The sequence below is a fragment of the Enoplosus armatus genome, chromosome 7, assembly GCF_043641665.1.
Source record: "Enoplosus armatus isolate fEnoArm2 chromosome 7, fEnoArm2.hap1, whole genome shotgun sequence".
NCBI classification, from domain to species: domain Eukaryota; kingdom Metazoa; phylum Chordata; class Actinopteri; order Centrarchiformes; family Enoplosidae; genus Enoplosus; species Enoplosus armatus.
The window spans coordinates 2,694,952-2,719,909 of NC_092186.1; the positions used below are offsets into that span (position 1 = coordinate 2,694,952).

Below are 24,958 nucleotides of genomic sequence, written 5' to 3' on the forward strand. Positions count from 1 at the left end.
ACGTTTCAGACAGAGGGTGAACTGAGGGGCTGCATGAAGGGCCAGTATAAGATAAATCAGGACTTTTTTGAACTGTTAATCATGCAAAGCTACTCTAGTGAAATCACAAAATGAAAATATAGAGCTGGAAATGAGCACAATAGCTTCCCTTTAAGTTTTACATTTTATTAGTACCATACTGGTCCCCTTCACGTCTTGGGCTCTTACAACAACTACCTGCAAAATGACGAATATCTATGACATCTTACATGTAGTTTTGATTCTACATGAAACTGACCATGAATAACGACAGTCAGACAGAGTAAAAGACTCAAAGAGCTTTTATTTTGAGATATTGAGAAAATGTTACAAAACCGGAAGCACTAAACAGAGAGAAACCAATGGTTAATAACTGATTCAATACAAAATGTAGTTAAGCCAATATATGTAACCCAACCTTGCATCCCTACCCTCACAAAACAATTTAGATGTAAACATAACACCATTGTTACCAATGCAAAGCTTAAAAAATATATTTGAAATATGTGTATTCAAGAATATGACAATCATTTCTACGCCTATTTAAGGGACACCAACAATAATATTAATATAAACTTTATCTTGAACCCAAATACTTTAAGATGGCTGCCATTCATAATTTAGTTCATTTCCACAAAAAAATATCTTGGTAGTGTTCATTTTCTTGATCATTTGAACTTTAGCATTTCAAAAGCATAGCAACACCAAAGCTAAAATCTAAAACTATGCAAAACATTTAAGAGAATTATCTTTGAAGGACATTATCTTTGAATTTTTATCAACAACAACACACATGTTCTTTTCTGAACAATCAAAATACTCAACAAATTCTGAATCATTTGCCAGAAAAGATTATGAATGCGGAGGAACTTTTCTTGATTCATTTGGTGGAGGAGAAGGCAGTGAAGCTAGAAAGACTGTAGCGACTAGTTGATGAGGAGGTGGGGGAGCCTAAGTCCACACTGCTCCTGCGGGAGCTTCGTCGTGAGCCACTCCTGGAGCCGGTGGTGGATCCTGGGGCAGAGGAGACATTGTAAGGACTGCTGATTCCTCTCGAAGACACAGATGATGCCGGGAGCATTTTTACCCCATTGCCTTCCTCCACCAGGCAATTATCCAGAGCCTCCTTGTAAGAGATCTTAAGTTTGCTCTTGGGGCAGGTCAGGTTCTTTGTGTGGTGTCTGATGTCTAGGAGATTCTGGGCTGCACTCTTATCCAGCCAGCCCATTTTCAAAGCATCTTCTATGGTTCTTCTATGGCCCATTTCTGGGTCATAAAGCCCTCCCGTTACAACCTGGAACTCCAAGAACCTCTGCCCTGCCTCATATGGCAGCCACATCTCCTTCATGGCCTCAGCAGCAGACATCTTCTTCTTGGTTTTTACATCCTCAAAGCCAATGTAGGCTTTCTGGGCAGGCTTGAGTTTAGGGGCCATGTCATCATCTATTATGCCCAGGCGGGAGGCCTCTTGGATGCCGAGCCTACGGCCATTCGTGGGGTTGATGATTCCTCCAGTGCAGGCCTGGGCCTCCAGCAGTCTCTGGGCAGTGATAGAATCTACCAGACCACGATTTAGAGCCTCAGTGACAGATATCTTCTCAACACAGTCTGTGTCAAAGATGGCACCCACGGGTTCCTGTTCACCCACTGTTTCAAAAGGGGAGGCCAGAGTGATAGAAACGCTGGATATATTCCTAAGGCCGTCAGGCGAGTCTCGAGCTACACTGCCGATTGTTGCACTTCGCTCTGTGACAGTGGTAGTTCTTGTTGTGGTCATCTTGGCGAGAGTAGGTGATAAGGGTCTTGATAGGACTGATGATGATGATGACGATGTTACTGTCGATGGAACTGAGGCTTCTGATGTTCTTAAAGTTGATGATGATGTCACTGAAGACGTGCCTGAAGCTGCTGATGGTCTTGAAGTTGATGATGATGATGATGATGATAATGATGATGATCCATGTTTGGTCGTGTTAGTGATGATATCTGCAAATTGAGTAAGGGTGATGGTACGCGATCGGTACTGATCTAGAATTGATTGATTAATGACTTGTTTTTCAAGCAGCTCAGAAATGTCATACTGTTTTCCAGTCTTCCGGTCAATGATAACTAACCGGGTGGAACCATCTGGAGCAGTGATAGTGATCTCTTCCCACTCACACTCCTGCTCGGACAGCTCCAGGAAGGTGTCGTAGTCAATAAACCCTTTGTCAAATGCTTCACGTACCGTCATCTCTTTATTAGTCTCTGGGTCCACAATTATCACTCTCCTCTTTCTCAGAGTGTTCTTCAGAGTTGACTCTAGCTTTGTCTTGTCCATGATAGGCAAAAGGATGAGGCCAGTCTTCTTATCTGTGATACAGATTTTCTTAAGCTCCTGATAGGTTAGATTTTCCTCTGTGTTAGGGTCAAAGAAACCCTTAGTATCAACACTCTGATCAGTCAGGATCTTGTTCATTTCCTTATCAAAGTAACCTCTGTTGTAGGCTACGTTCACGTCGATGCGATGGCTGTGTTCGGGATCAATGATACCACCGCTGGCAATCTGGGCCTCCAGTAGACGGATGCCATGACCTTTTTCTACTAGACCTCTCTCTATGGCCTGAAAGAGGGAGATAATCTTGTCTGTACCAGGACGTTTGTAACCAGTCACAGCCTTCTCTGCTGATAGAAGATTATCCTTAAACTCTGGCCCAAACAGTCTTTTATTGTAGGCATCACTTACAGTCAGGTAAAGGTTGTTGACAGGATCAACTATAAAGCCTGAGGCAGCCTGGGCCTCAAGCAGTTCCAGAGTGGTCCCAGTTCGCAACAGTCCATCTTTCATGGCCTGATAGATGGGCATCACCCTATCACTGGCCTCATCATAAACTCCTGCTATGCATGTAGAACCTCTCAGGTAGGGATGTAGGCGCTTTTCAATGTCCTGGCTCGTCAATTTACCCTCCCTCAGTTGGTCCATATCAGACCGTTTCAGCAGGTTTGCATCCAATAGATCCACGACTGACACCTGGCTCCTGAGCCCCTGGACAGTTATTGGCTTTTTAGGTTCAGGGAGAAGCAAAACACCTGTGCTTGGATCTGCTCTGCATTTTTTCTTCAGAGATACATAGGTAGTTGCTTGTAGGGTGTCTGGGTCCAGATAGCATTCAGGATACTGATTAAGGGCCCGGTATAGGTCCTCGTCTATGAGATCCCTATCCCTGGCAATGTCTTTGGGTAGGAATACACTCAGGACAGGGTCCAAAATACCCCCTGCAGACTCTTGAGCCTGAAGTATACGTAGAGCTGTGTCCTTGTCAATTAATCCCTTCTTCATGGCCTGGCCAGCTGACAGGAGCTTGGCAGTATTTGGATCTCTGTAACCTAATGCAGCAGCCTCAGCTGCAAACAACCTTGATTCATCCTCCTTATCCACTACTCCTCTAGCACATGCTTCTTTTACTGTCAGTTTCTGATTAGTTCTGGGATCAATGATTTGGCCTGTGGCTGCCTGAGCTTCCAGTAGCATGTCAGCACTGTCAGAAGACATCATGTTCTGTTTCTTTGCCTCTGTAAAGGACATTTTCCTTAAAGGTCCAGCTGCAACACCGGCAATTGACCCTGTCCCCTTCAGAAAGACCTTCTTATCCACAGACACTTCTGAGACAGTTTTCTCCCCCTTCAGTAGTTTGTTAAATGTTGGTTTGTCCAGGACCCCACAATCAAGCAACTGTTGTGCTGTGACTGTCTTACGGACACCATCAAAGAGTAGTGTTGAGGGGTCAACCTTGTCAGAGACTGGGAGAAGTTGTAGGCCTGTGTGAGGCTCTTTCTGGCATCTTTCCTTCAAAGCCCCGTAGCTGACATCATGCTCAGTTTCTGGGTCAAGGTAAATAGCAGGACTCTGCTTTAGAGCATGGCGGAGGTTTTCATCCAAAAGGTTGCGCTTGATAGCTGTGTCTTTAGGTAGGAACACACTGAGATTGGGATCTAGAATGCCTCCCACAGATTCCTGGGCCTGCAGCAGACGTAACCCAGTCTTCCTGTCAATTAGTCCTCTATTCATTGCCTCAAACACTGAGAGAGGCTTGGGTGTGCTAGGATCTGTGTATCCTACAGCAGCAGCCTCTGCTGCCAATAATCTCTCTCGATCCCTAATATCCACCACCCCTCTGGCACATGCCTCCTCTACTGTCAGCTTCTGATCGGTTTTAGGGTCAATGATGTGGCCTGTGGCAGCCTGGGCTTCCAGTAGCAAATCTGCACAATCTTCAGACAGGAGCTTTTGTTTCTTGGCTTCTGACAAAGACATTTTGCCTTTGCGTCCAGCTACCACCCCAGCAATGGGTCCAGTCCCCTTTAGATAGACCACCTTTTCCACAGACACTGCTGGGAGAGTTTTCTCCCCTTTCACTAGCTGGTTAAATGTTGGCTTGTCAAGGACTCCACATTCAAACAACTGCTGTGCTGAGACTGGCTTGCGGACTCCATCAAACTTCAGTTTTGAAGGGTCTTTCCTCTCAGTGATTGGCAGAAGTATCAGGCCTGTGTGAGACTCTGTTTTGCATCTTTTCTTTAAAGCCCCATAGCTGGCATCACGCTCAGTGTCTGGGTCAAGGTAACACTCAGGCCTCTTGTTTAGAGCATGACAGACATCCTCATCCAAAAGATTGCGCTTGATGGCTGTGTCTCTAGGAAGGAACACACTGAGATTGGGATCTAGAATGCCCCCTGCAGACTCCTGGGCCTGCAGCAAACGTAGTCCAGTCTTCCTGTCAATTAATCCCTTCTTCATTGCCTCAAATACTGAAAGAGGCTTAGCTGTGCTAGGATCCCGGTAGCCCACAGCAGCAGCTTCTGCTGTTAAGAGTCTGTCTCGATCTCTGTTGTCCACCACTCCTCTGGCACATGCTTCCTCTACTGTCAGCTTCTGATTGGTTGTGGGGTCAATGATGTGGCCTGTGGCTGCCTGGGCATCCAGGAGAAAATCTGCACTATCTGGGGGCATGAGCATCTGTTTCTTGGCCTCTGATAGAGACATTTTCCCTAAAGGTCCAGCTGCCACACCAGCAATTGATCCCGTCCCTTTTAGAAAGACCTTCTTATCCGCAGACACCTCTGGGACAGTTTTCTCCCCCTTTATTAGCTGGTTAAACATTGGTTTGTCCAAGACCCCACAATCAAGCAACTGCTGTGCTGTTACTGTCTTACGGACACCATCAAAGATCAGTTTTGAAGGGTCTAGCTTCTCAGTGATTGGCAAAAGTAGCAGACCTGTGTGAGGCTCTGTCTTGCATCTTTTCTTCAAAGCCCCGTAGCTGACATCATACTCAGTTTCTGGGTCAAGGTAACACTCAGGACTCTGCTTTAGAGCTTGACGGAGGTTTTCATCCAAAAGGTTGCGTTTGATAGCTGTGTCTTTAGGTAGGAACACACTGAGATTGGGATCTAGAATGCCTCCCACAGACTCCTGGGCCTGCAGCATGCGTAGCCCAGTCTTCCTGTCAATTAGTCCCTTCTTCATGGCTTCAAACACTGAAAGAGGCTTGACTACGCTAGGATCTTTGTATCCCACAGCAGCAGCCTCTGCTGCCAATAATCTGTCTCGATCCCTAATATCCACCACCCCTCTGGCACATGCCTCCTCTACGGTCAGCTTGTGATTGGTTCTAGGGTCAATGATATGACCTGTGGCAGCCTGGGCTTCCAGTAGCAAATCTGCACTATCTTCGGGCAGGAGCATCTTTTTCTTGGCTTCTGACAAAGACATTTTGCCTTGACTCCCAGCTACAACCCCAGCAATAGGCCCGGTCCCTTTCAGATTAACATTTTTATCTACAGATACATCTGGGACCGTTTCCTTCCCCATTTCTAGATTTTTAAACGTTGGCTTGTCCAAGACACCACAATCAAGCAGCTGCTTGGCTGTGACAGGTTTCCGAACACCATCAAAGACTAGTTTGGAGGGGTCTACCTTCTCAGGGATAGGAAGAAGCAGAAGGCCTGTGTGTGGCTCTACCTTACATCTCCTCTTCATTGACATATAGGTTACACCCTCCTCACTGTCTGGGTCCAGGTATAGCTCAGGCCTCTTATTCAGAGCACGATATGCGTCATCATCTATTAGGTTACGCTCAATGGCTGTGTCTTTGGGAAGGAACACACTGAGTATGGGATCTAGGATGCCCCCCGTAGACTCCTGGGCTTGTAGCAGACGCAGTGTTGTGGTCTTGTCTATCAGTCCTTTCTTCATGGCCTCAAATACTGAAAGGGGTTTGTTTGTGCCAGCACCACTATATCCTACAGCTGCAGCTTCTGCTGCTAGCAACCTCTCTCTGTCCTCTTCATCTATCACACCTTGATTACATGCCTCTTCAACTGTCAACTTCTGATTAGTTCTGGGGTCAATTATGTGGCCTGTGGCAGCCTGAGCATCCAGCAGCAGGTCAACGCTAACTGGTGGCAGGAGATTCTCTTTCTTGGCTTCAGTGAAAGTCATTTTGGATAAGGGTCCAGTAATATACCCAGAACCTTTCGGAACTTCAATTACCACCCCAGCAATTGGGCCTGTTCCTTTTAGACTGACCTTTTTGACGACAGATACATCAGGGACAGTCTTTTGCCCCTTCACAAGCTGGCTGAATGTCGGTTTGTCCAAAACACCACAGTCAAGCAACTGGTTTGCTGTGACTGGTTTGCGAACTCCATCAAATACCAGAGTGGAGGGATCCAAGGTTGGGGGCTCTCTAACTCTCTTTAGCTCAGTTTCCATGCTTTGTCTGACAATGGTCACCTCTCGCAGTTCTTTTTGGATAGCTAACAGCCTACTTTTATATGACTCCTCAAGCTCCCTGAGTTCCTTCATCAGCCTCTCTATCTCACTTTTCAAAGAGTCCTTTTCCCTCTCCAGACGTTCCTTGTCTGTGTCACATTGCCTGATCAGGCCCTGCTTACTATCATTCTGGTCCTTCCAGTAACCTAAATCCTTCTTCATCCTCTCGTTCTCCTCCTGTAGACGCTGCTTATTGCGAAGCTCAGACTCTAGGGACAGTTTAATGCGACTGAGTTCCTCCTCTAGCTTTTGGAGGCGAGCTTTGTCCTTTTCTGACAATTGCAGCTTCAGCAACAGATCATCTCTCTCCGTTACAATCTCACTGTACTGGGACTGAATGGATTGCATCATGGCTGTTTTCTGCAGAAAGTATAGAGGGAAAAAAAGAGTTAGTCAACTCAGAAATACATTAATACATGTACTGTATATCAAGAACCACACTATCTTCTGCATTTTACAACACAGTATACAATCAATGACACTTGGTTTGGATTGAAATAATTAAATAATCAGAAATTATCATGCTACCATTAAAATGAACTGCACCTCAAACCCAGTTTGTACTGGTGCTAGTAAACCTTAATGGTAAACTTTAGGACTATAGGATAGCACACATACTTGCTCTATTAATTATTTTTGCAAATTCAATGTTTCTGTTCTTGCTGTAGCTCCTGTCTTTTTGTCCTGCATCTGTATTAATTTAAAATGTGACAAAATAGACTGGTACAGTGTTAAATGTACAACAATTGAATAAACCAAAAGCTGTTGATTGATTATATTGATTATAATAATAATCAAAACTCATAAATAGCAAGTCTGTGTGCATTCCGCTAAAATATCATTTGCTTTGTTAAGTTAGCAATGTATTATGCAAACTGCTTTTTCTCTTCAGAAAAACACAAGACAATGTCTTACAAGACTGGGAAGTACATTTTCAATTAATTAATAGTTAATTTTCTAAGAAAATTATTCAGTAAAAAAAGAAATTCAAAAAGCTATACATTTTCATTGTGAAATCAACCTTCCCAATCCTGCAAACTATACTGACACTACATTGTTTATATCAACTACAACTACAAAATAAGCAGACCAACTATTTTGACTATTGTTTTATTCAGATTGGAATACATTCTGTAAATTTGCAAAACAGCACAAACAGCTAATGCCAGAAGACGAGTGCCAATCTTGATTGACTGGTCTAAAATTGCAAGAAGAGGTGCTTCAAATACTACAATAAATAGTGGATACTTTAAGTGCAAATCAGTGCTGTTTTTACAAGTTTACAAAATGTGTCTTAAAGACCATTAAGATACTACAATAGTATGAAAAACAATAATTAGACTGCATTAGACCAAAAGACAGGCGATAATGATGTCATTGACGATGTTGAGCATTCTGGGAAAAAGAAGTAAAGGCAAAAAAGCATGCAGAACGCACATCTTTGCACAGTGTGGGCAGGGAGGGTCTCAGGAGACCAGCAAGCAGAGAGGCACAGATTATGATCGCAAGCAAGTGAATGACATACACGTCTATTCAAACACATACAGATATGTATGTGTTCAAATCAGAGTTACCAAGTGGGTGGCATCTAAAAGGGATCTAGAGGTGTTCCAGCATGCAAGCTAAAGTTTGGCTACAGACAGTGATAGCTACTTGATTGATCCAAATTAGGACTCTGATTTGTAAAGATGAGAGCAGTCCAGGACTAAGTGCCAAACTTCCATGTACCTCGATGGCCTGCTTTTGTATTTTCTCAGTCTCCAGCTTGAGTTTCTCCCTCTCCGAGGAGAGCTCTGAGACCAGGTTGCGGTAATCTACATTGCTGCGCTCACTGGCCTTTAGCTGCAGCTCCAGGGCAGTAATCTGAGAGGAGAGCTCATCATGACACCCTTGTTTGGATCTCACAATTTCCTCTTTATCATGTCGTGCTGTCCGTAGTTCCTCCTCCAGCCTCAGCCTCTCTTTGGTCTGGGTTTCTGTCATCTCCTTCAGCCTTTGAAGCTCAACAGAGTTCTCATTCAGTGCCTTACTCCTCTCCTCTATAGTTCTGTAAAGACCTTCATTCCTGAGGTTTGCCTCTTTGACTTTGGCCTGCTCCTGGAGGAGTTGTTGCTGCAGGGCCCTCAGCTCAGCGCTCAGCTGTGTCATGCGCTCTGCGGAGGTCTTGTTTTGTCTCAAGCTTCTCTCCAGTTCCTCCTGCAACCTAAGACGCTCTTCTTCACCTCTCTTTTCTGATGTGCTGGCTTGTTTTTGGCTCTGGTGTAGCGTGGCAATAGTGCTGGTGTACTCTGTCACGGCTATGGTGGTCTTTTCCAGCTCTATTTCTACCTGCCTTCTTCTAGCCACTTCCTCTTGGTTAGCCTTCCTCAGATTCTCCACTTGGCTCTCTAGCCCATCTCTCACAGCCTGAAGGTCCTTCATGCGTCCCTGTAACCTGCTCATGTTCTGTTCTACTCTGCTATGCTCCCTGCTCTCCCTCTCCAGCTCCAAACGCATCTTCTGAAGCTCCTCCTCGCACTCCCCTAGCTGGGTCACGGCCATTGATGAACTGGTTAACTTCACCTGCAGCTGGGCTAAAGTCTGTTCAAGCACATCCTGCCCCTCCTCTATAGTTCTTCTCCTGCGGGCCTCCTCCTCTAGACTGTGTGTGACGTAGACCAGTTCCTCACTCTTCTCCTGCAGACTCTTTGTGACTTCAGCCAGCTCCTCTGTATACTGGCTGCTTTCATCGTCTCTCTGCCTCATCAGCGCCTCCACCTGACTTTCCAGTTCTCTCCTCCTGCGCCCTTCCTCTGTGATGACAGCACGCTGACTGTGAGCTTCTTCCTCTGCCCTCTTTCTTTGTTCCTCAGCCTGGTTGATAGACATCCTGAGCCTCCTGAGCTCCTCCTCCACATCCCTCCTCTCTGCCACCATCCTGTCATACTGCAGCTGGAGCTCAGCTGTATCCTCCTCCCTCTGGGTTGCCAGCCTCTGGATGTCTGTGCGGCTGACGTGGATCTGGGATTCGTAGCTGAGCTTTAAGTTATTGATCTCCGTACTGCATTGGCTTCTTACCTTTGACATCTGATTCTGTAGCTCCTTGACCCTCGCTGCTTCGTCAGCCAGCTGCCGCCGCAGCTGTTCAATCTCGTGGTCCTTGTTTGCCACACTCTTCTCCACCTCCATCTTGGACCAGCTGACTGTCTCCAGCTCTTTCTGCCTCTTCCTCAGGACCACATCGTACTCCTCCTGCTGCTGAGTGTAGCGCTCCTCTGCCAGCTTCCTCTTCCTCTTTTCTTCGTCAAGCAAGTATTGGAGATGTGTCACCTGGTCATTGAGGTCTGCCAGCTGGCTCTGAGTCGTGTCTAGGCTCTCCTTGGTGGCACTGCACTGCAGCGCAGCGCTTTGTTTCACCTCCTCCATCGACAGCAACTGGTTCTGTGACTGGGACAACTCCAGCTGGTAGCGGGAAACGGCATCTTCCAGAGTTTTGTTCTTGGAGTTGCCGTCTTGGATGTCCGCCTTCAGCAGGCGAAGTTCTTCCTCTAACAGGTCAATCCTTGTGTTACGAATCTGAAAGCAAAACACAGCATAGATGAATACAGAGGTAGTTTTGAGAAGTTGAATGAAAACACAGCACTTTACCACAGTGTACTTGAGTAACTGATTTGAATGGGTTTAACTGATTCATGGACTCACCCAACATGCAAATAATATCCATGGCTTCTTTAAACCTGCATTAATGATTTTTTTTGCCACTTGGGGGCAGCGCAACAAGCTGTACACACAATCACCTTATCAGCAGCAAGCTGGAGCAATGTTACATTCAGCTGGAGTCAAGTCCAATATTCACTCTCCTTTTAGATCTGTTTTGGTCTCCTTACTCACCATACTTCTGAGAAAAAATATCTGGCTTTTTTGCTGCATGTCTTCACTAGCTAGTTTCTAACTTTGCCTGTCTTAGGTTTGGTGCTCGGCAGGTAGTGTACAGCGGATTTTTCAGAGCTTTTTCGCTGAATAAGCTGCCTGCTGCAGCTGGAAACGTAAAGTTGCAGGCCATAAAACCAAAGCAATGAAAAATTAAAAATGCCAAAGCATGCTCTGGAGCGGAGGAGAACTGCGGAATCTGCAAAAACTCTCTGTAGGTTTGACACATAGTCATGTTTTCCATTGTCCATATAAAAATGTCCATTCGTGCAGCTTTAGTATTCAGGGTTTTTAAAAAAAGGTTGAATTTCCAACACTAAAACGTGTTACCTTAACACAACTTAACTTGACTCAATTAAGCTCAACTTAAAACTAACTTTGTCATTTAGTTTAATTCAACTTAACCATCAGGGACAATGAACATTAATTAACATCCTTATCATGTAAATGTGACAAATTTAGCCAAATTGCTGGCTTGTCGACAGTCATTAGGCAGGATGATGATAAAACCTAAAAGCAAACAAACAAAAAAACGTAGAAAGCAAACATTTGACAAAATATGAATTAAGTCACAACACAAACAAAAATTGTATTAAAAGATATACAGCAAGCACAAATATTAAAGAACTACAAAATACAACATCAGTACCTTGAGCTCCTCCATGTTTTTGAGCAGCTCTCCCAGGAATTTATAGTAGTCGCCAGACTGGGTAAGCAACTCCATGTAACGGGTTTGCAGTTGTGTGGCCTGAGACAAAAACACAGCAAACTCAAGGATTAATAGATAAAAGATACACTTTCACACAGTCACTTAAATTCACTGATTCGGTGATTTGGTTTCATTACCTCCTGATTAAGATCCATCGATGGCGACCTCAGCATTGTCCTTTTAATGGGGATGTTGAGCAAAGTCTCTAAACCAGAGGTGTAAGAGGCAAGGTCCGTTTCATAGTCCTGTAAAACAGTTTGTTAATACATTCATATCACACATCATTTTGAGGAGTTCGATATAGTCTGTATTAATACGCCTTCTTACCCTGATAGAATTCACACAGGCCTCATTGTCCTTCAGCACTCTCTCCACTGTCTCCCTCTTCGCTTTGATTTCTGAGTTCAGGGCCTTGAGAACACAATAACATAAAGACGTCAGATGTCTAATGACTTAACACGCATGGACCCTCAACACTGTAAACAAGTTAACTGATAACAATGCGGGGCTGAGCAGGAGACCTTCTGGTTGTTAATGTGGTCAATCAGTGTTTCGATGTTCTGTATCTTGGTGGCCTGCAGGGCGTTTTGTTTTGTCCGCGTGGCATCGATCCAGTCCATAAGGGAGGTGCTGGTTTGCTTGTAGTGCTGCAGCTGAGGCTGATACAACTGCAAATCCTGGAGTCTGAGCAAGAATAAAGAAATAAAGAAAAAAAACATATCTTCAGCATCTTTTTCAGTAGGCACTTTGATAACTATTGATTAATGTGAAACAGAGAGAAAGGCTGAGAGAGTGAGTTCCCTGTCACACAAAGCTGTAAACCCATGCAGGTTGGTGTAAAAGGGGCTGTCCTGTGTCTAACCCTTAATAAATGGTTATTTTCATTCCCATTATTCATCCCATCATTATTCCCATTATTTTTTTAATTAATCAATTAATAGTTGAATCTATAAAATATCAAGAAATAGTGAAAAATGCCAATCATCAGTACCCAGAGCCCAAGGTGCCACCTTAAAACTGTTTGTTTTACTCAATCAGCAGTCCAAAAATGTAATTGTTTGCTTGATAAACTGTTGTATAATCAATTGTCTAATCAATTAATCAACTAATAGTTTCACTTAAGTGTCTCACAGTAAATAGGTTTGACATGAGATGAATGATCACAGAGTAGACGACAATGTGACTCACTGCCTGAACCCTGACCCATATCTGCGTCGTGTGTGAACGGCTCGACACAGGTTTGGTGTAACACAGGTCGAACACAGGTCCTTGGTATAAAATAGTTATGAGAGAGAGAGAGAGAGACATACCTGGTGTCAATCTGTCCTTGGATTCGTCCCCAGCGGTCTGACAGCAGGCCCACCTGGTCAGTGTATTTGGACAGCATCATGTCACACCTGTGGAAGGCCCCGCCAACCTGGCCATTCCAGTGGCTCGCCTTGGCCAACTCTGCCTCCATGGAGGCCAGGACATCCTTCTTCTGATCCAGCTCTGCTTTAATGTTCTACACATCAGCAACACACAGAAAACACCAGTCAAATGTGATATCCCTGACCGGTTACCAGGATATTTTTAAAGTATCGTGGCGTTACTAACAGCAACACAGTGGGACACCAGCTTTTCTAACTTAAAATGATGGGTGACCACTGAGCTATGCATTGGTATTCTGTCCCAGCTGCAGCCTGCCAAGTATGACACTGAGAGATGCCGAAGAAAAGGCTGCAAAGATTGCAGTATCACAAGTGCTTCTTTTTTACTTGTGCAATACATGTAAGAAGTTCACTGAAACTCTCTATCTAAATATTTTAGAAAATACCTGCAGGGTCAACGTATACTCCTCCACTTCACTGGGCGACAGAGAGGTGGTCTCCTTCTCCGTCAGTCTCGCCTCATGAACTTTCACTATGTCTTCAGCTCGTGACACACTCTCCAGCATGTCCCTTAGAGCCCGAAGCCTGATACAGAGGAAGAAATGACGGCGAGGAGGAGAAACAGAAAAGGAGATAGAATACATTTAATTTTGTAGATAATGTGTGAGATCAGTTTGTCAGAGTAGCTTCATAATGTGAGAAAACTGAGCCTACTTTAATACACTAAGTAACAGTAATCTGTATCTAAGCTGTGCTGTCTGTCTAAACTCCCCAAATCACCGGTAAACTCTCAACTTTCTGTCGCTCTGGAGGCTAATAATGTTCTTGGTGGTCATAAAAAGCAACGTTGTGCTGCAGCTTTTGAAATTTGGGTTTACGAGCAAACATTTTAATTGAATTCTTAAGCCAGAAAGGACAATTTCTTATTTAAAAACAGAAAAACTATTATACAACCCACTATATTTTCTATTCTGATTTACAGAATTATTCTACATACTCATGCTGCCACAACCCTTAAACTATTAGATTATAAGGCTTTGCTTTACAAACTGCTGGGACATTTAACATTCTTAGTTGAATTTAAAGTTACTGTAACAGGTGTCTTATTACAACACTGACGGGACAGGTGGGTTCTGGGTACGCTGCACCTTCTGCAACACACTTTTAACTCACAGACACTCTTTCTTCTGAACGTAATTCAACATATAACCTATTGATTTGTTAGACTGAATCATCTAACTTTCTTGCAGCGAATATCAATGAGACGTCCTGAATAATCAAAGCTTAAAAACAACAGTTGGAGTTGGTTTGCGTGATCGTACCGCTGCAGGTAAGCTGATGAGCTGCTCTCCAGACTGCTCAGTCTTTGGTTGATGACTCCAACCTCACTGCGGAGGAACTGGGCTTTATCTGAATCATTCATGCCCTCCAGCTCCTTCATGATACGCTCCCTCAGAAGCATGTACCCCTCACGCATCGAGTCAACATCCCGCTGCACCGTCTACAGGGAAACATACACACAAATACAGTTATTGCAGTGAATGGGGAATAAGGTTAGTTTTTAATAGCACATGCATGTCTGTTTTTCTTGTATTCAAGAGTTTTTGTGTCCACCTCCAACTGAGTGATCTTGAGGCCACAGTCGTACATCCCGTCGTCTCCGAGGCAGATGTGAATGTGCTGACTCAGTGTGTCCTCCGCGCCCTCCAGTCTCAGTCTGAGCGCCTGCAGCTCAGATAAGCTGCGGGAGGATGAAGAAGAGGACACCACCTTCTTCTTGGCCGGCTCTGTCCTGGTCACTTTTACTACATCCTTCTTAATCACGTGCTCTTTTTTCACCACCTCTTTCTTCATTTCTGCTTTCCTCTCTGCCAGTCTTTTCATCTCCGCCCTCCGTCTTTCTTCTTCCAGCCTCCTGGCCTCCTCTTCGGCGGCAGCTTGTTGTTGCTGCTGCTGTATTATAATCAGCTGCTGTTGGCGTTGATACTCAGCTGATTGCTGCGCTTCCATGTTTTCCTGTTGAGCAACTGTGAATAGACATAAGAGATGTTTTTCATAATTGGTGGAGGAAAAAGTGTAATGGTTAAAAAGTCATTTCTTATTCTCTCCATCTATCTATATTTATTTATTTATTTATCTATTTATTTATTCTTTGGCCCTGCAAACATTTATATTAAACTAGCAAATAACATATAACACATACTGAAATAGGTCTTGGTAGTCTTGTGACTACAATTAGTCTAACAAAATAATTACAGATGTGGCCTGAATGTCTGTATCATAAATGCACTAACTGCAGAAATTCAGTTTCCTGGCCAAAGCTTTGATATTTGTTCAATTGTAGCATCTTTTTATTACAATAATAAAATCACCTGTAAATCAAAATATAAATTTCACAAGTTTGTTTCATGCAGAGGAAGGTGAGGAGTTTTTTTTTGGTTTTGTTTTTTATTCCTGAGCATTACTGTATATTTTGTAATACTGACTGTAAACAGGCAGCTGCACCACCAGCTGGTCATAGTGGGTCTGGGCTCCCGTGAACTGGCTCTCCATGTTCCTCTTGTCCTCATCACCAAACATCTGGGAGCCATTGCAGCTCACTTTGAACTCCTCGAAGTGAGTCTCCAGGCTGTTGATAATTTGGCGGTATTCTTCAGGACGCATCCGGGCCAGCTGAACAAACACACAGACGTTATGTTTGACTGAGGTCTAAACAACATCAGATAACAAAAGCTTCACCATAATACTTCATGTATCTGTTGTATGGTTTTTAATTTTAAGTATCACATAAAGTACAGAGTAAAATAAGTAAAATACAAATGTAGTAGTAGTAACAGCCTGGATTTCCTTTCTTCCTTTCTTTTTGTGACTTACTATGATATAATTTATCAAATGTACATGGAAAAACGACAGAATGGAAACTTGAAGTGAAATTCACTTTGTCACCAAGAAAGAGAGCAATGACTTCCTGACGTCTCCACCGGTTGCCTGGCAACAAGAGTTCAGGAAGTCACTGCGCCTTGCCGATAAATAGTCCAACACAAAATCCCCCATAAAACTACAACGAGATTTAACACATTAGTTAATGAGCTTTAGAGATGCTGCGAGGGGATTCTGTTCGGACAAAGCCATGCTAGCTGTTTCCCAATGTTGTCTTTATGCTAAGCTAAGCTCACGGCCAGCCGGCTGTAGCCTTTTATTTAACGGACAGATATGAGAGTGGTATTGATCCTCTCATCTAACTCTCGGCAAGAAAGCGAATAAGTTTTATTTCCCAATATGTTGAACTATTCCTAAAAGTTAAAGTGAGCCTTTAGCTTTGCCAATAATATCCAGCTCTGATTTAATGTTCACATATTGCATGTTGCATGTACTATTTTCTTCGCGAAGTAAATAAACATATTCATGCATTGAAAACAACAGAGACAGAGTTTATTCAGCACTCACCATGGAGATGGTGAGGGAGTTGATGTGTTTGATGTCCAGGAGACAGTACTGCCAGGCGCTGAGACTCTTAATGTTGATGTACAGCTGATTCCAGATTGACAGGATGGACTCATAGTACTGCTCATTCCTTCGGATAACACAAAGAAAGTCATTTAAACCTTAACTCACAACAACAAGTTTAATCGTATCTTCTTCTTAGCCAACAACTGCACACTCATCATCATCATCATGTGTCAAAACAAACTATTTTTGAGTCTTACTTGTTGGCCAGACTGATGCTGAGTGGATTAGGAGGCGGTACGATCAGGCACACGGAGGGCACCAACATATCCAGTCCTCCCGGGCCTGTAACCTGCCACTTACTGCGCTGACCGTTGTCATTTAGGATCGCCTCGTCGCCCTTACAGATCACTTTCTGTGGAGCCCAATGAAAATTCATTTTTAAATAAACACACAGAATCAAATCTGGACAAAATATAATCAATCTGAACATTTTAAAATGTGTTTGAACAACCTGTAAGAGTCAGTGGCTTAAACATACAACAGTGTGTGTGTGTGTGTGTGTGTGTGTGTGTGTGTGTGTGTGTGTGTGAGAGACTGAGTTCATTAGAAAACGGACCTGGTCTTGTTTGAACTCGCACAGGGCTTTGACGATGACGGGGCTGCTGCTCTTCTCTTCAGGGTTTCTGGGTTTCAGTCTCACAATGCTCTTGGACCTGTTGACCAGATGTTGAACCTGCCTCTTGTTTTCCATAATCTTCTCCTTCTCCATCTGAAAACAACATCAATAATAACACTGATGCAGATCAATAATACTATTATTATTATTAAAACAGAAAAACAAAGTGATGAAAATAAAAATACAATTGAACACACAGTGAGAAAGACTGAAACTTGAACAGACATAATATGGTAACTATGTACTATGACCCCCTTTGATGAAGCCCAGCTGATCTGCTGTAAGACGCTGTACCTCCAGGCCCCTGAGGAGCTCCAGTAGGTTCTCCAGTGAAGTGTTCTTGTCACAGTTGAACTTCCTCCGGACCGTCTCATGTTCCTTCTGCAGGGTGCCGTACGTCTCATTGGCCTCCTTGAAGAACTATTGATAAATGCATAATGTTATAAAGTGTGAGATGTATAAAAGAGATGATTAGGGTTAGTTATTAAGTGAAGGGGGCCCGCTTCACTTTATGACCACCTCTGTTCACAAAAATGAATGTATATTAATGAAATATAATAATAACCTTCAGGGAAAAGAAGCAGAGGCCCCCACACAGAAAATCCTCTATATTTAATGAGTGAGGTTACTGTTTAGACCACTATATGGTAACTTAATTGATCACAAGAGATGAGAGGTGTCCGTCTGATTCAGCTCATCACATGACAGTGACATCATACCTTTGCATCTATTAATGCCACTATGTGTTTAAATGTGAGGGTTGGGGGCGGAATCTGTTTTTCAAAACTTTTATTTTTGTGCTTTCATTCAATAGTTGAAAGTGCAGAGAGAGACAGGAACATCTCACTCTCCTTTTAGCTCTGTTTTTGGTCTTCACCAACTCCAGAGGAAAATATCTGGCTCTTTAGCAGCTAAAAGGTCCACTATGTCCAACAGCTAGTCTCTAACTTTGTCTGTCTGCTGTTGGGTGCTGGGCGGGTGGTGTACAGTGAGTTTATCAGAGCTTGTTTGTGGAAATGACGGTGGTGAGAGCGCTGAGAGTCGACCAAAACGGTAAAGCTGTGGGCTGTAAAAACCAAAACAATGAGCTGAAAGATACTAAACAGCTCCGTAGAGCTGAAGGTCCCTTGATAATTCTCTTGGGGTAACGACCTTTCCATTACACGTAGTCATTTCATCAATTGTTAACATAAAAATATTTATCAGAGCAGCTTTAAGTGTTATGTTTACCTGGCTGTAAGCTGCATTCTCCTTCAGATGAACATCAATGCACTTGGTGATTTGAAGGAGCCAACTCCACTGAGTCTGCAGAGTATCCTTGTAGGCCTGAAATAAATGCACAAATACAGACAAACACAAAGAAAAATAAAGATAAGGCTCCCACTTGCACACACGTTAGTTACACGTGATGAAAGAATGGGCGCACACCTCGATCTTGTCTGAAGCCGGATGGTTCTTCCTCAGGAGGGTATCCACTTTGTTTTTCACTTTATTCAGTTCCTTCTCTTTGTCCTCCAGGGCACTCATCAGTTTCTGTTACATAAGAAGAGGTTTAGTAATTACAGGGGACACAGAAAACATCAGCATGCAGCAGGAGGAACACTCAGTGGATGACTGACTGCAGCTGCCAAAATCTATCACAGATGATTGCTCCCTTATGAGATGCAGATTAACTTCATAAAAAGGCATTAGTGTCATTTAGACTCACAGGATTGCCAAGAATGTTAATCAACTGGAATGAAGCTCTGAAAAATGTGTCTCTGTGGTGTCAGAGTATCAGAATGAACCCAATCCTCTCCCGGTTCTCACTGAACGTTTGCCATTTAACTGACCGAGTAGCTCTCCTGCTTCTGCGGGATGTACTGGTCGATGTTCTTGTCTCCCCAGTCAAACATCAGCTCCTCCTCCTCCCGGCTGTTCACCCACATGATCTCTTTGGACATTTCCTGAATGATCTGCTGGAGGTCTTGCAGCTGCTGCGTCCGACCAAATGACATTTGCTGCCACGGGAGAAGGAAGCGACTTTAAATATTTGACCAGCAATTTAACTGTAGTGGTGATGAGCTCATGCGGCATTTGTCTTTCTTTTACCTGTAAACTGTCCCATTCTTGGTCCAGAGCATGAAGATTCCCTTTGTCTCCTTTCTTAATCTATGGGAAGAGAATCAAGAGACTCTCAATATGTTATCTTAAGACATACAGAAAAACATGAAGCTCTATGAGACAAAACATAACAAACACCCTAATCTAAACTAAGTGTTAGCTATAGCAGCCAGAGATCTCTTCAATCTTATTTCACTAAGGAGGAAAGCTCCTGTCTCAAGATAACAATTCAGGAGAAGGTAAGTCATAGACTAAACTTCTTTAAAGGAATTCTTTACATTTTCACATGCATCCCTTGCCTGTCTGTCTGTCTGTCTGTCTGTATTCTGCTGCAGAACGAGATCCAGGTGCAGATTTACAATTTGTCAACATGTTCTACGTCATCATGAACTCATTTAGAGGATTGTGCATCCTTGGAGAGAGGAACTATACTGTACAGGTTGTCTAAATTCTGTCTGGTTTCTGAATCAAATCATAACAAATAGAAGCATGAAACTGATTATTGTGACTTCTGCTTATAACAACAACAACAACAACAACACACTGGGCTTTTTTTTCTCCATCAATAATGACACGGTGCACGGCAGCCCCACAGCTTCCCACAGAGTGATGTGAACCCACCAGGTCGTCTCTGGCCCGGTCCATCTCGGGACTCCTCTGGATGGAGCTGTGAAACTTCTGGTGGCTGATGAGCTGCTGCTCGATGGCTGCAGAATCGTCCCCCCAGGGAGCAGTTTCAATCAGACGCTGAGACACCAAACGGACGCAGAAACATGTATTTTAATCATCAGCTCAGCAGAAACACACACTGAACATATTAAAAACAAGAGAGAGTTCATTTTGAGATAGACAGAAAAAACACATAAACTATGTATCTGAAGTATCTGAGAGTGAGATGTGAGTCAGTTGTTTTTCTAACATTTGCCTGATATGCACTTAATGCCACCAGCAGGTGGCGTCAGAGAAACAAGTTGGATCAGGAATTATTTGGAGGATTTATGAGCCTCTTCACTGAAAACATCTCAGGAATCTACCAGAAGAAAATTGATCTGAGAATTAAAGACAGAACAAAAGCTTCTTTTAAAGTTTGCTTCCCTGCAGTACTTCCCCTGAACTTGTGCTTGTCTTCTTTTGATTCCTCATGAATTCATTGTTGTTAATGTCAGACAGAAGTTGCTCCGAGCACGACCGCCTTCATCCACTTACCAGAGGAATGCTTTCATGTGCAAACTGTGTCAGCGCTGTGTGCACAGTGTTCTGGTTTAATGAGATCTGTCAGTTCACTGACACTGTTTGCTCCTGTCTCTTAAAGTGATACTCCACTCTAAATCTATAAATTACCTTGTAAAGACGTCTTTCTAATGCATCAAACAACAATATTCACATGTGTTTTCTTTTTCTGTGGGGTGTCTGCAGTTTCTGTTAATGCACATTTTAGATTTTTATACCAATGGAACATGAAAAGCATGTTGAGAGACCTTCTGGAGGCTGGTTCGATGTCTTGTAAAGATATTTGAGAGTGAAATTAAAGTCAGTCAATCAAAAGTCAGGATTGGAACCTGGCCATCACTCTGAAACTGACACGTCTTCAAATAAAAAGACAAAAACTAAATCTAAGTTGTTAATATTTCATGGTGTCGTTAATGGTTTGTAGTTGCCATACATGTTAAAGAATCATTTGTTTAGAAACACACAAATGTTTCATCAGTAACTCTTCAACTATGCGTACTGTATCGTCACCAAAACACACATCGTGCCTTTGATCGTGGTTCATGGTTGGAAAAATTCAGAACTTAATTTCCAAAACTTGCAGACACGATGTTTTTATTTGTCTTCCAGGTCATCCAAATGCAACAAATGCAAAGCTGCCAGCGATCAACGTTGAGACACACACACAGCCTTCTCCCATTCTGTTGCACTCGTACTCGTGCTACATTCATAAACACTAGTGCTTGAAATAATGTTGATAATGTTACAGTCTCTCTATGGACAGAGAACACATCCTTATGGGTAAATGATGTATGTGTGTGTGTGTGTGTGTGCGCACCTTGTGCTGTGCCATCCAGGCCATAGCGTCTTGGAAGCTCCTTCCAGGCTCCTCCCAGCCTCCGGAGCTCCCTCTGGTGCTCCTCCTCCTGTGCAGGGTGCCTGTGATGGCCATGTGGACCCCCTTCAGCTGGTCTTTACAGATCTCCAAACTAAAGGAGGGAGGACATTTAGTAAGACTTGTATGTTTGTTATTTCAGTTACAGATGGAACTCTGAAAAGGGAAATCAGAAGAGGAAGAAGGAAAGAGAGAAGTCTTCCTCACGTTCTGACTACGTTGTCGTTGGGCTGTCCCATTTGTCTCAGGTCCACCGCGCAGCTCTTCAGCTGCTCAATGGTCTCTTTGGCCATGGCCATGTAGCGCTCTGCATCACCCTGGGCATTGCCCTGCAAGGCCCCAACAAAATGTGCAAAATGTTAATTTTTTTGACGTGTAAACTGAGAAAAAAACAAAAATCCTGCAGAATTTCCTTCGCTTTTATCAAATGTATTTAATGTCAACCAACCGAAAAGTGTTGGTGAGAAAAAAAATCCCACGAGAAACTGGATAATAATTTCTGAAAGGAAGGAGGGTCAGAGCCGAGGACGCCAGTCAACAAGCTCATAAATCACTCACACATACAGCGATGGCTTTTTGCACATGTGGTGAACTTTGCAGGAAAACAAATAATAACGACGTTGTGTGTGTGTGTGTGTGTGTGTGTGTGTGTGTGTGCGCGCTGTAACTTAAATGTTTGCAGAACTCACTCTAACTATGTAAAGCTATCTGTGGATGCATTGTTGAAATATGGCTCGAGGGGGTTTGGCTCCAAAAAGAGATCCAACAGAGAGATAAATAAAATGCTGTCACTGTCAGCCTGGTTTCTATTCAGCGTTCTGACACACACATTAAAGGCTTAATCATCCACTCAATTTAAATTACATTTCTGTCTGCCAACACAAGTGAAGCTGCAACACGAAGCTTTTCTTCTTTTGAAATAAAAACCTACAGAATGAGCTCTGACCCACACAGGCTTCCATTTTCACTACTGAAGGAAAAGAGGCGATAAGAAGTGAAACACAACAAGTATCATGACTCACAGACTGAAGGGCATATTCAGCTTTCTTCAGGAACTCCTGGCACTGGCCCTGCAGCATCATGGCCCTCTGGTGGACGGCACTGAGGCTGGAGACACTGCAACACCCACAATATCACAGTTTAGACCAGTGCTTCCCAACTTTTTTATTATGTGAAACCTTAAAATGAAGCTACGTCTACTTGCGACTCCTTGTGAGCAGTTTCACCAACAAGAGATTTTCTCTCCTCAGATCGTTTCATTTGAATGTTTTTGGCGGCCGGTATTTCACAAAGAAGCTGCATTTAGCCAGAAAAAGAGACTATAATTTTGTATTTATGCAAAACAGCTGCACATTTTCTACTTTGCACCAATTATATCATCTAAGCTTCTGACCTTCGCTGACATCGGCTGATATATATCGGTCCACTTCTAGTGACTTAGACTTAGACCCTGACTTTTCCAGATCTGCTAGTAAATATCAGAAACCTTTGTAAAAGTGCCACAGTGACATGTTTCCTCTGTGGGTGATAGTGGGGAGGGACTGGAACCAGTAAGTGGTAGCAGTTCAGTGTGAGCTATAAATCAAACTCAGCATTTCTCTCCGGGGAAGGAAGCTGCAGAGAAGAAGCTGAATTATAATTTAAAACTATCTGCACAACACAGTGGCAATTTTCAATTCTGCAAGATAAGAGTCAGCTAACATGGTAACTCCCTCAACAAACAAACAATGAATGCACAGCAGCCCAGTGCTTTGAAAACTTTGCTGTGACTTGCAACTTTACTTAAGACAATCAGTTTGTGGAGAACTTTTCGCAAAACTCAAACAGGCGTGAATGTCAGGTGATTGTAATTATCTCCCTGCAAAAGTAATCATGCATTTCATTGGGGAGTGTGGTGTTTGAGCTGCAAATGCCAGAGCTCTTTGGCCTCCAGACTGTTATGTGTACTCGGGGTGTGCAGGGGCGAAATGAATACTGGGATAAAACAGGCGGCCATGATTAATATTTAATAGCAACCAGCTTTTGAGACTGACATGCATCCTCCTCCGTCCTGCAGCGAGGGCGACAGGGACATGTAACAGGTGAAAGATGAACCAGGAAATTAATTCATACCTCATTCCGCCTGCCATGCCGCCTCCCATGCCGCCTCCCATTCCGCCTGACACGCCGCTCATCATTCCGCCTGACACGCCGCTCATCATTCCGCCTGCCATGCCGCCTCCCATTCCGCCTCCCATGCCGCCTGACATGCCGCTCATCATTCCGCTTCCCATTCCGCCTCCCATTCCGCCTCCCATGCCGCCTGACATGCCGCTCATCATTCCGCCTCCCATTCCGCCTCCCATTCCGCCCATAGAGGACTTTGAGAAGGTGTAGGTGTTGTATCCGTCCATGTATGGATCGTATCCATTACCGCCTCCGTGCACGACCTCGCTCCGTGCGTAATGCTGGGTCGTCCCTCCAGTCAAGTCGCCTCTGGAGCCGCTCCTGCGGCTCATGTTCAGGGCCTTCTGAGACCCGTACAAACTCATTCTGACGAGGAAACGGCAGCCAAAGCGACTCTACAAGCCGCTGATTGAAAACTCAGCGGGCGGAGGAGAGGCGCAGCAGGCAGCTTGTCTCTCTGTCTCCACCTGTCCCCACCTGTCCCGGACCCTCCGACCCTCTGATGCAGACTGCAACCAAACGGCAGTGGAGGGTTGTTTTTGGAGGCGGGTGACCACACCTCTCCGTCGCTCCCCAACCTGCCCAGCCAAAAACTTCCGTGCCACTCCCCTCCAAACCCAGCTGGAGGCAGGGAGTGTGTTTGTGCTGTTGTAGTTCTATCTTTGTGGGGACCAATACGACTTTCAGTCAAGTAAGAACATTTTTGTAGAAGGTGGGGACTATTTGGGAAAGTGGAGACAAATCCAAAGTGAAAACTAGCTTCACATGAATGCTACAGTCAGGGTTGGTGATGTTTAAGGCTGGGGTTAGGACCTGGAACGCATTACGTCCTCACAAGTATAGAAGTAGGTCATGCCTGTGTGCAAAAGATATGTACAACATAAAATACACAAAGATAACTACATGAAAATACATTATTCTGATTCAAACGTGTTTTAACTTTAAAGTGTTTCCAAATGAAATGAACGTGCACAGTTTGTATGCTATTTTTTTTATATATATATATCTCGGAACAACCTGAAACTGAGACTCTGAGCTGTAAAGGTCAAAGAGCTTCAAGGCAAACTGCAGCAAAGACAGGTGATCCATCCACCTGACCAGGTGATGCATCGGTGGAATTTCAATTAGAAACAAGCAGCCAAGGTGCATCTCTGTCTCCTCCTCCTCAGGTCTTTCTGTGTCTTCTAGTGAGAAAAAACTCTCTCTCTCTCTCACACACACACACACACACACACACACACACACACACACACACTACTTAAACACTTGCCTCCAGCCAGTGGGTGGGACTCACAGGAAAAACAAGTTTGACGACTGTTCTTGACACTTTGGTTGAATTTTATCATCTCAGTTTGAAGACGGTTCAAAGATGATAAATGGAATAAATACAGTCGTGTCCCACTTGTTTTGTTCACACTTATTACTTGATATATATGAAATGTTTTGTGCTGGGTTACAGTTACAATAAAGAGTGTGTTCTTTGCAGCATGTGCTAAATGAAAGTGTTCAAAGTCACTTTTCTGGATATGAATCTGCCAAATGTTATCAGTTATGTCATTTATCATCCTGGAATCATACGTTTAGTCCATCATTGAATGTTTTAATGTCTTTGCACAACTGTGGAGTTTCAACAGAGATC

The 24,958-nt window shown here is 43.7% G+C and overlaps 1 protein-coding gene across 1 annotated transcript; it reads right to left on the reverse strand.

Moving 5' to 3' along the window:
- Positions 1-302: 302 nt before the first annotated feature.
- On the reverse strand, positions 303-23,749 carry LOC139287392 (desmoplakin-A-like). The gene is made up of 26 exons (XM_070908392.1): positions 23,266-23,749; positions 22,176-22,269; positions 21,361-21,482; positions 21,097-21,247; positions 19,671-19,796; positions 19,038-19,097; positions 18,779-18,946; positions 18,375-18,479; positions 18,177-18,272; positions 17,241-17,366; positions 16,887-17,039; positions 16,528-16,682; positions 16,268-16,394; positions 15,307-15,493; positions 14,435-14,847; positions 14,143-14,321; positions 13,267-13,405; positions 12,761-12,954; positions 11,972-12,134; positions 11,778-11,861; positions 11,588-11,695; positions 11,391-11,489; positions 8,561-10,387; positions 6,662-7,192; positions 1,918-3,058; positions 303-1,737 (listed from the first exon to the last, which is right to left on the reverse strand). Exons 1-26 carry the CDS (start codon positions 23,682-23,684, stop codon positions 899-901), a joined length of 7,806 nt encoding a protein of 2,601 aa, XP_070764493.1. The 5' UTR covers positions 23,685-23,749; the 3' UTR covers positions 303-898.
- Positions 23,750-24,958: the final 1,209 nt, after the last annotated feature.

Coding starts and splice junctions, on each gene's coding strand:
- LOC139287392 (XM_070908392.1), bottom strand. CDS start 23,684: ATGAGTTTGTACGGGTCTCAGAAGGCCCTGAACATGAGCCGCAGGAGC. Junction 22,270..23,265: donor GGCATGGCAGGCGGAATGAG/GTATGAATTAAT, acceptor TGGGTGTTGCAG/TGTCTCCAGCCTCAGTGCCG. Junction 11,696..11,777: donor CCTGTGTGAATTCTATCAGG/GTAAGAAGGCGT, acceptor ACTGTTTTACAG/GACTATGAAACGGACCTTGC.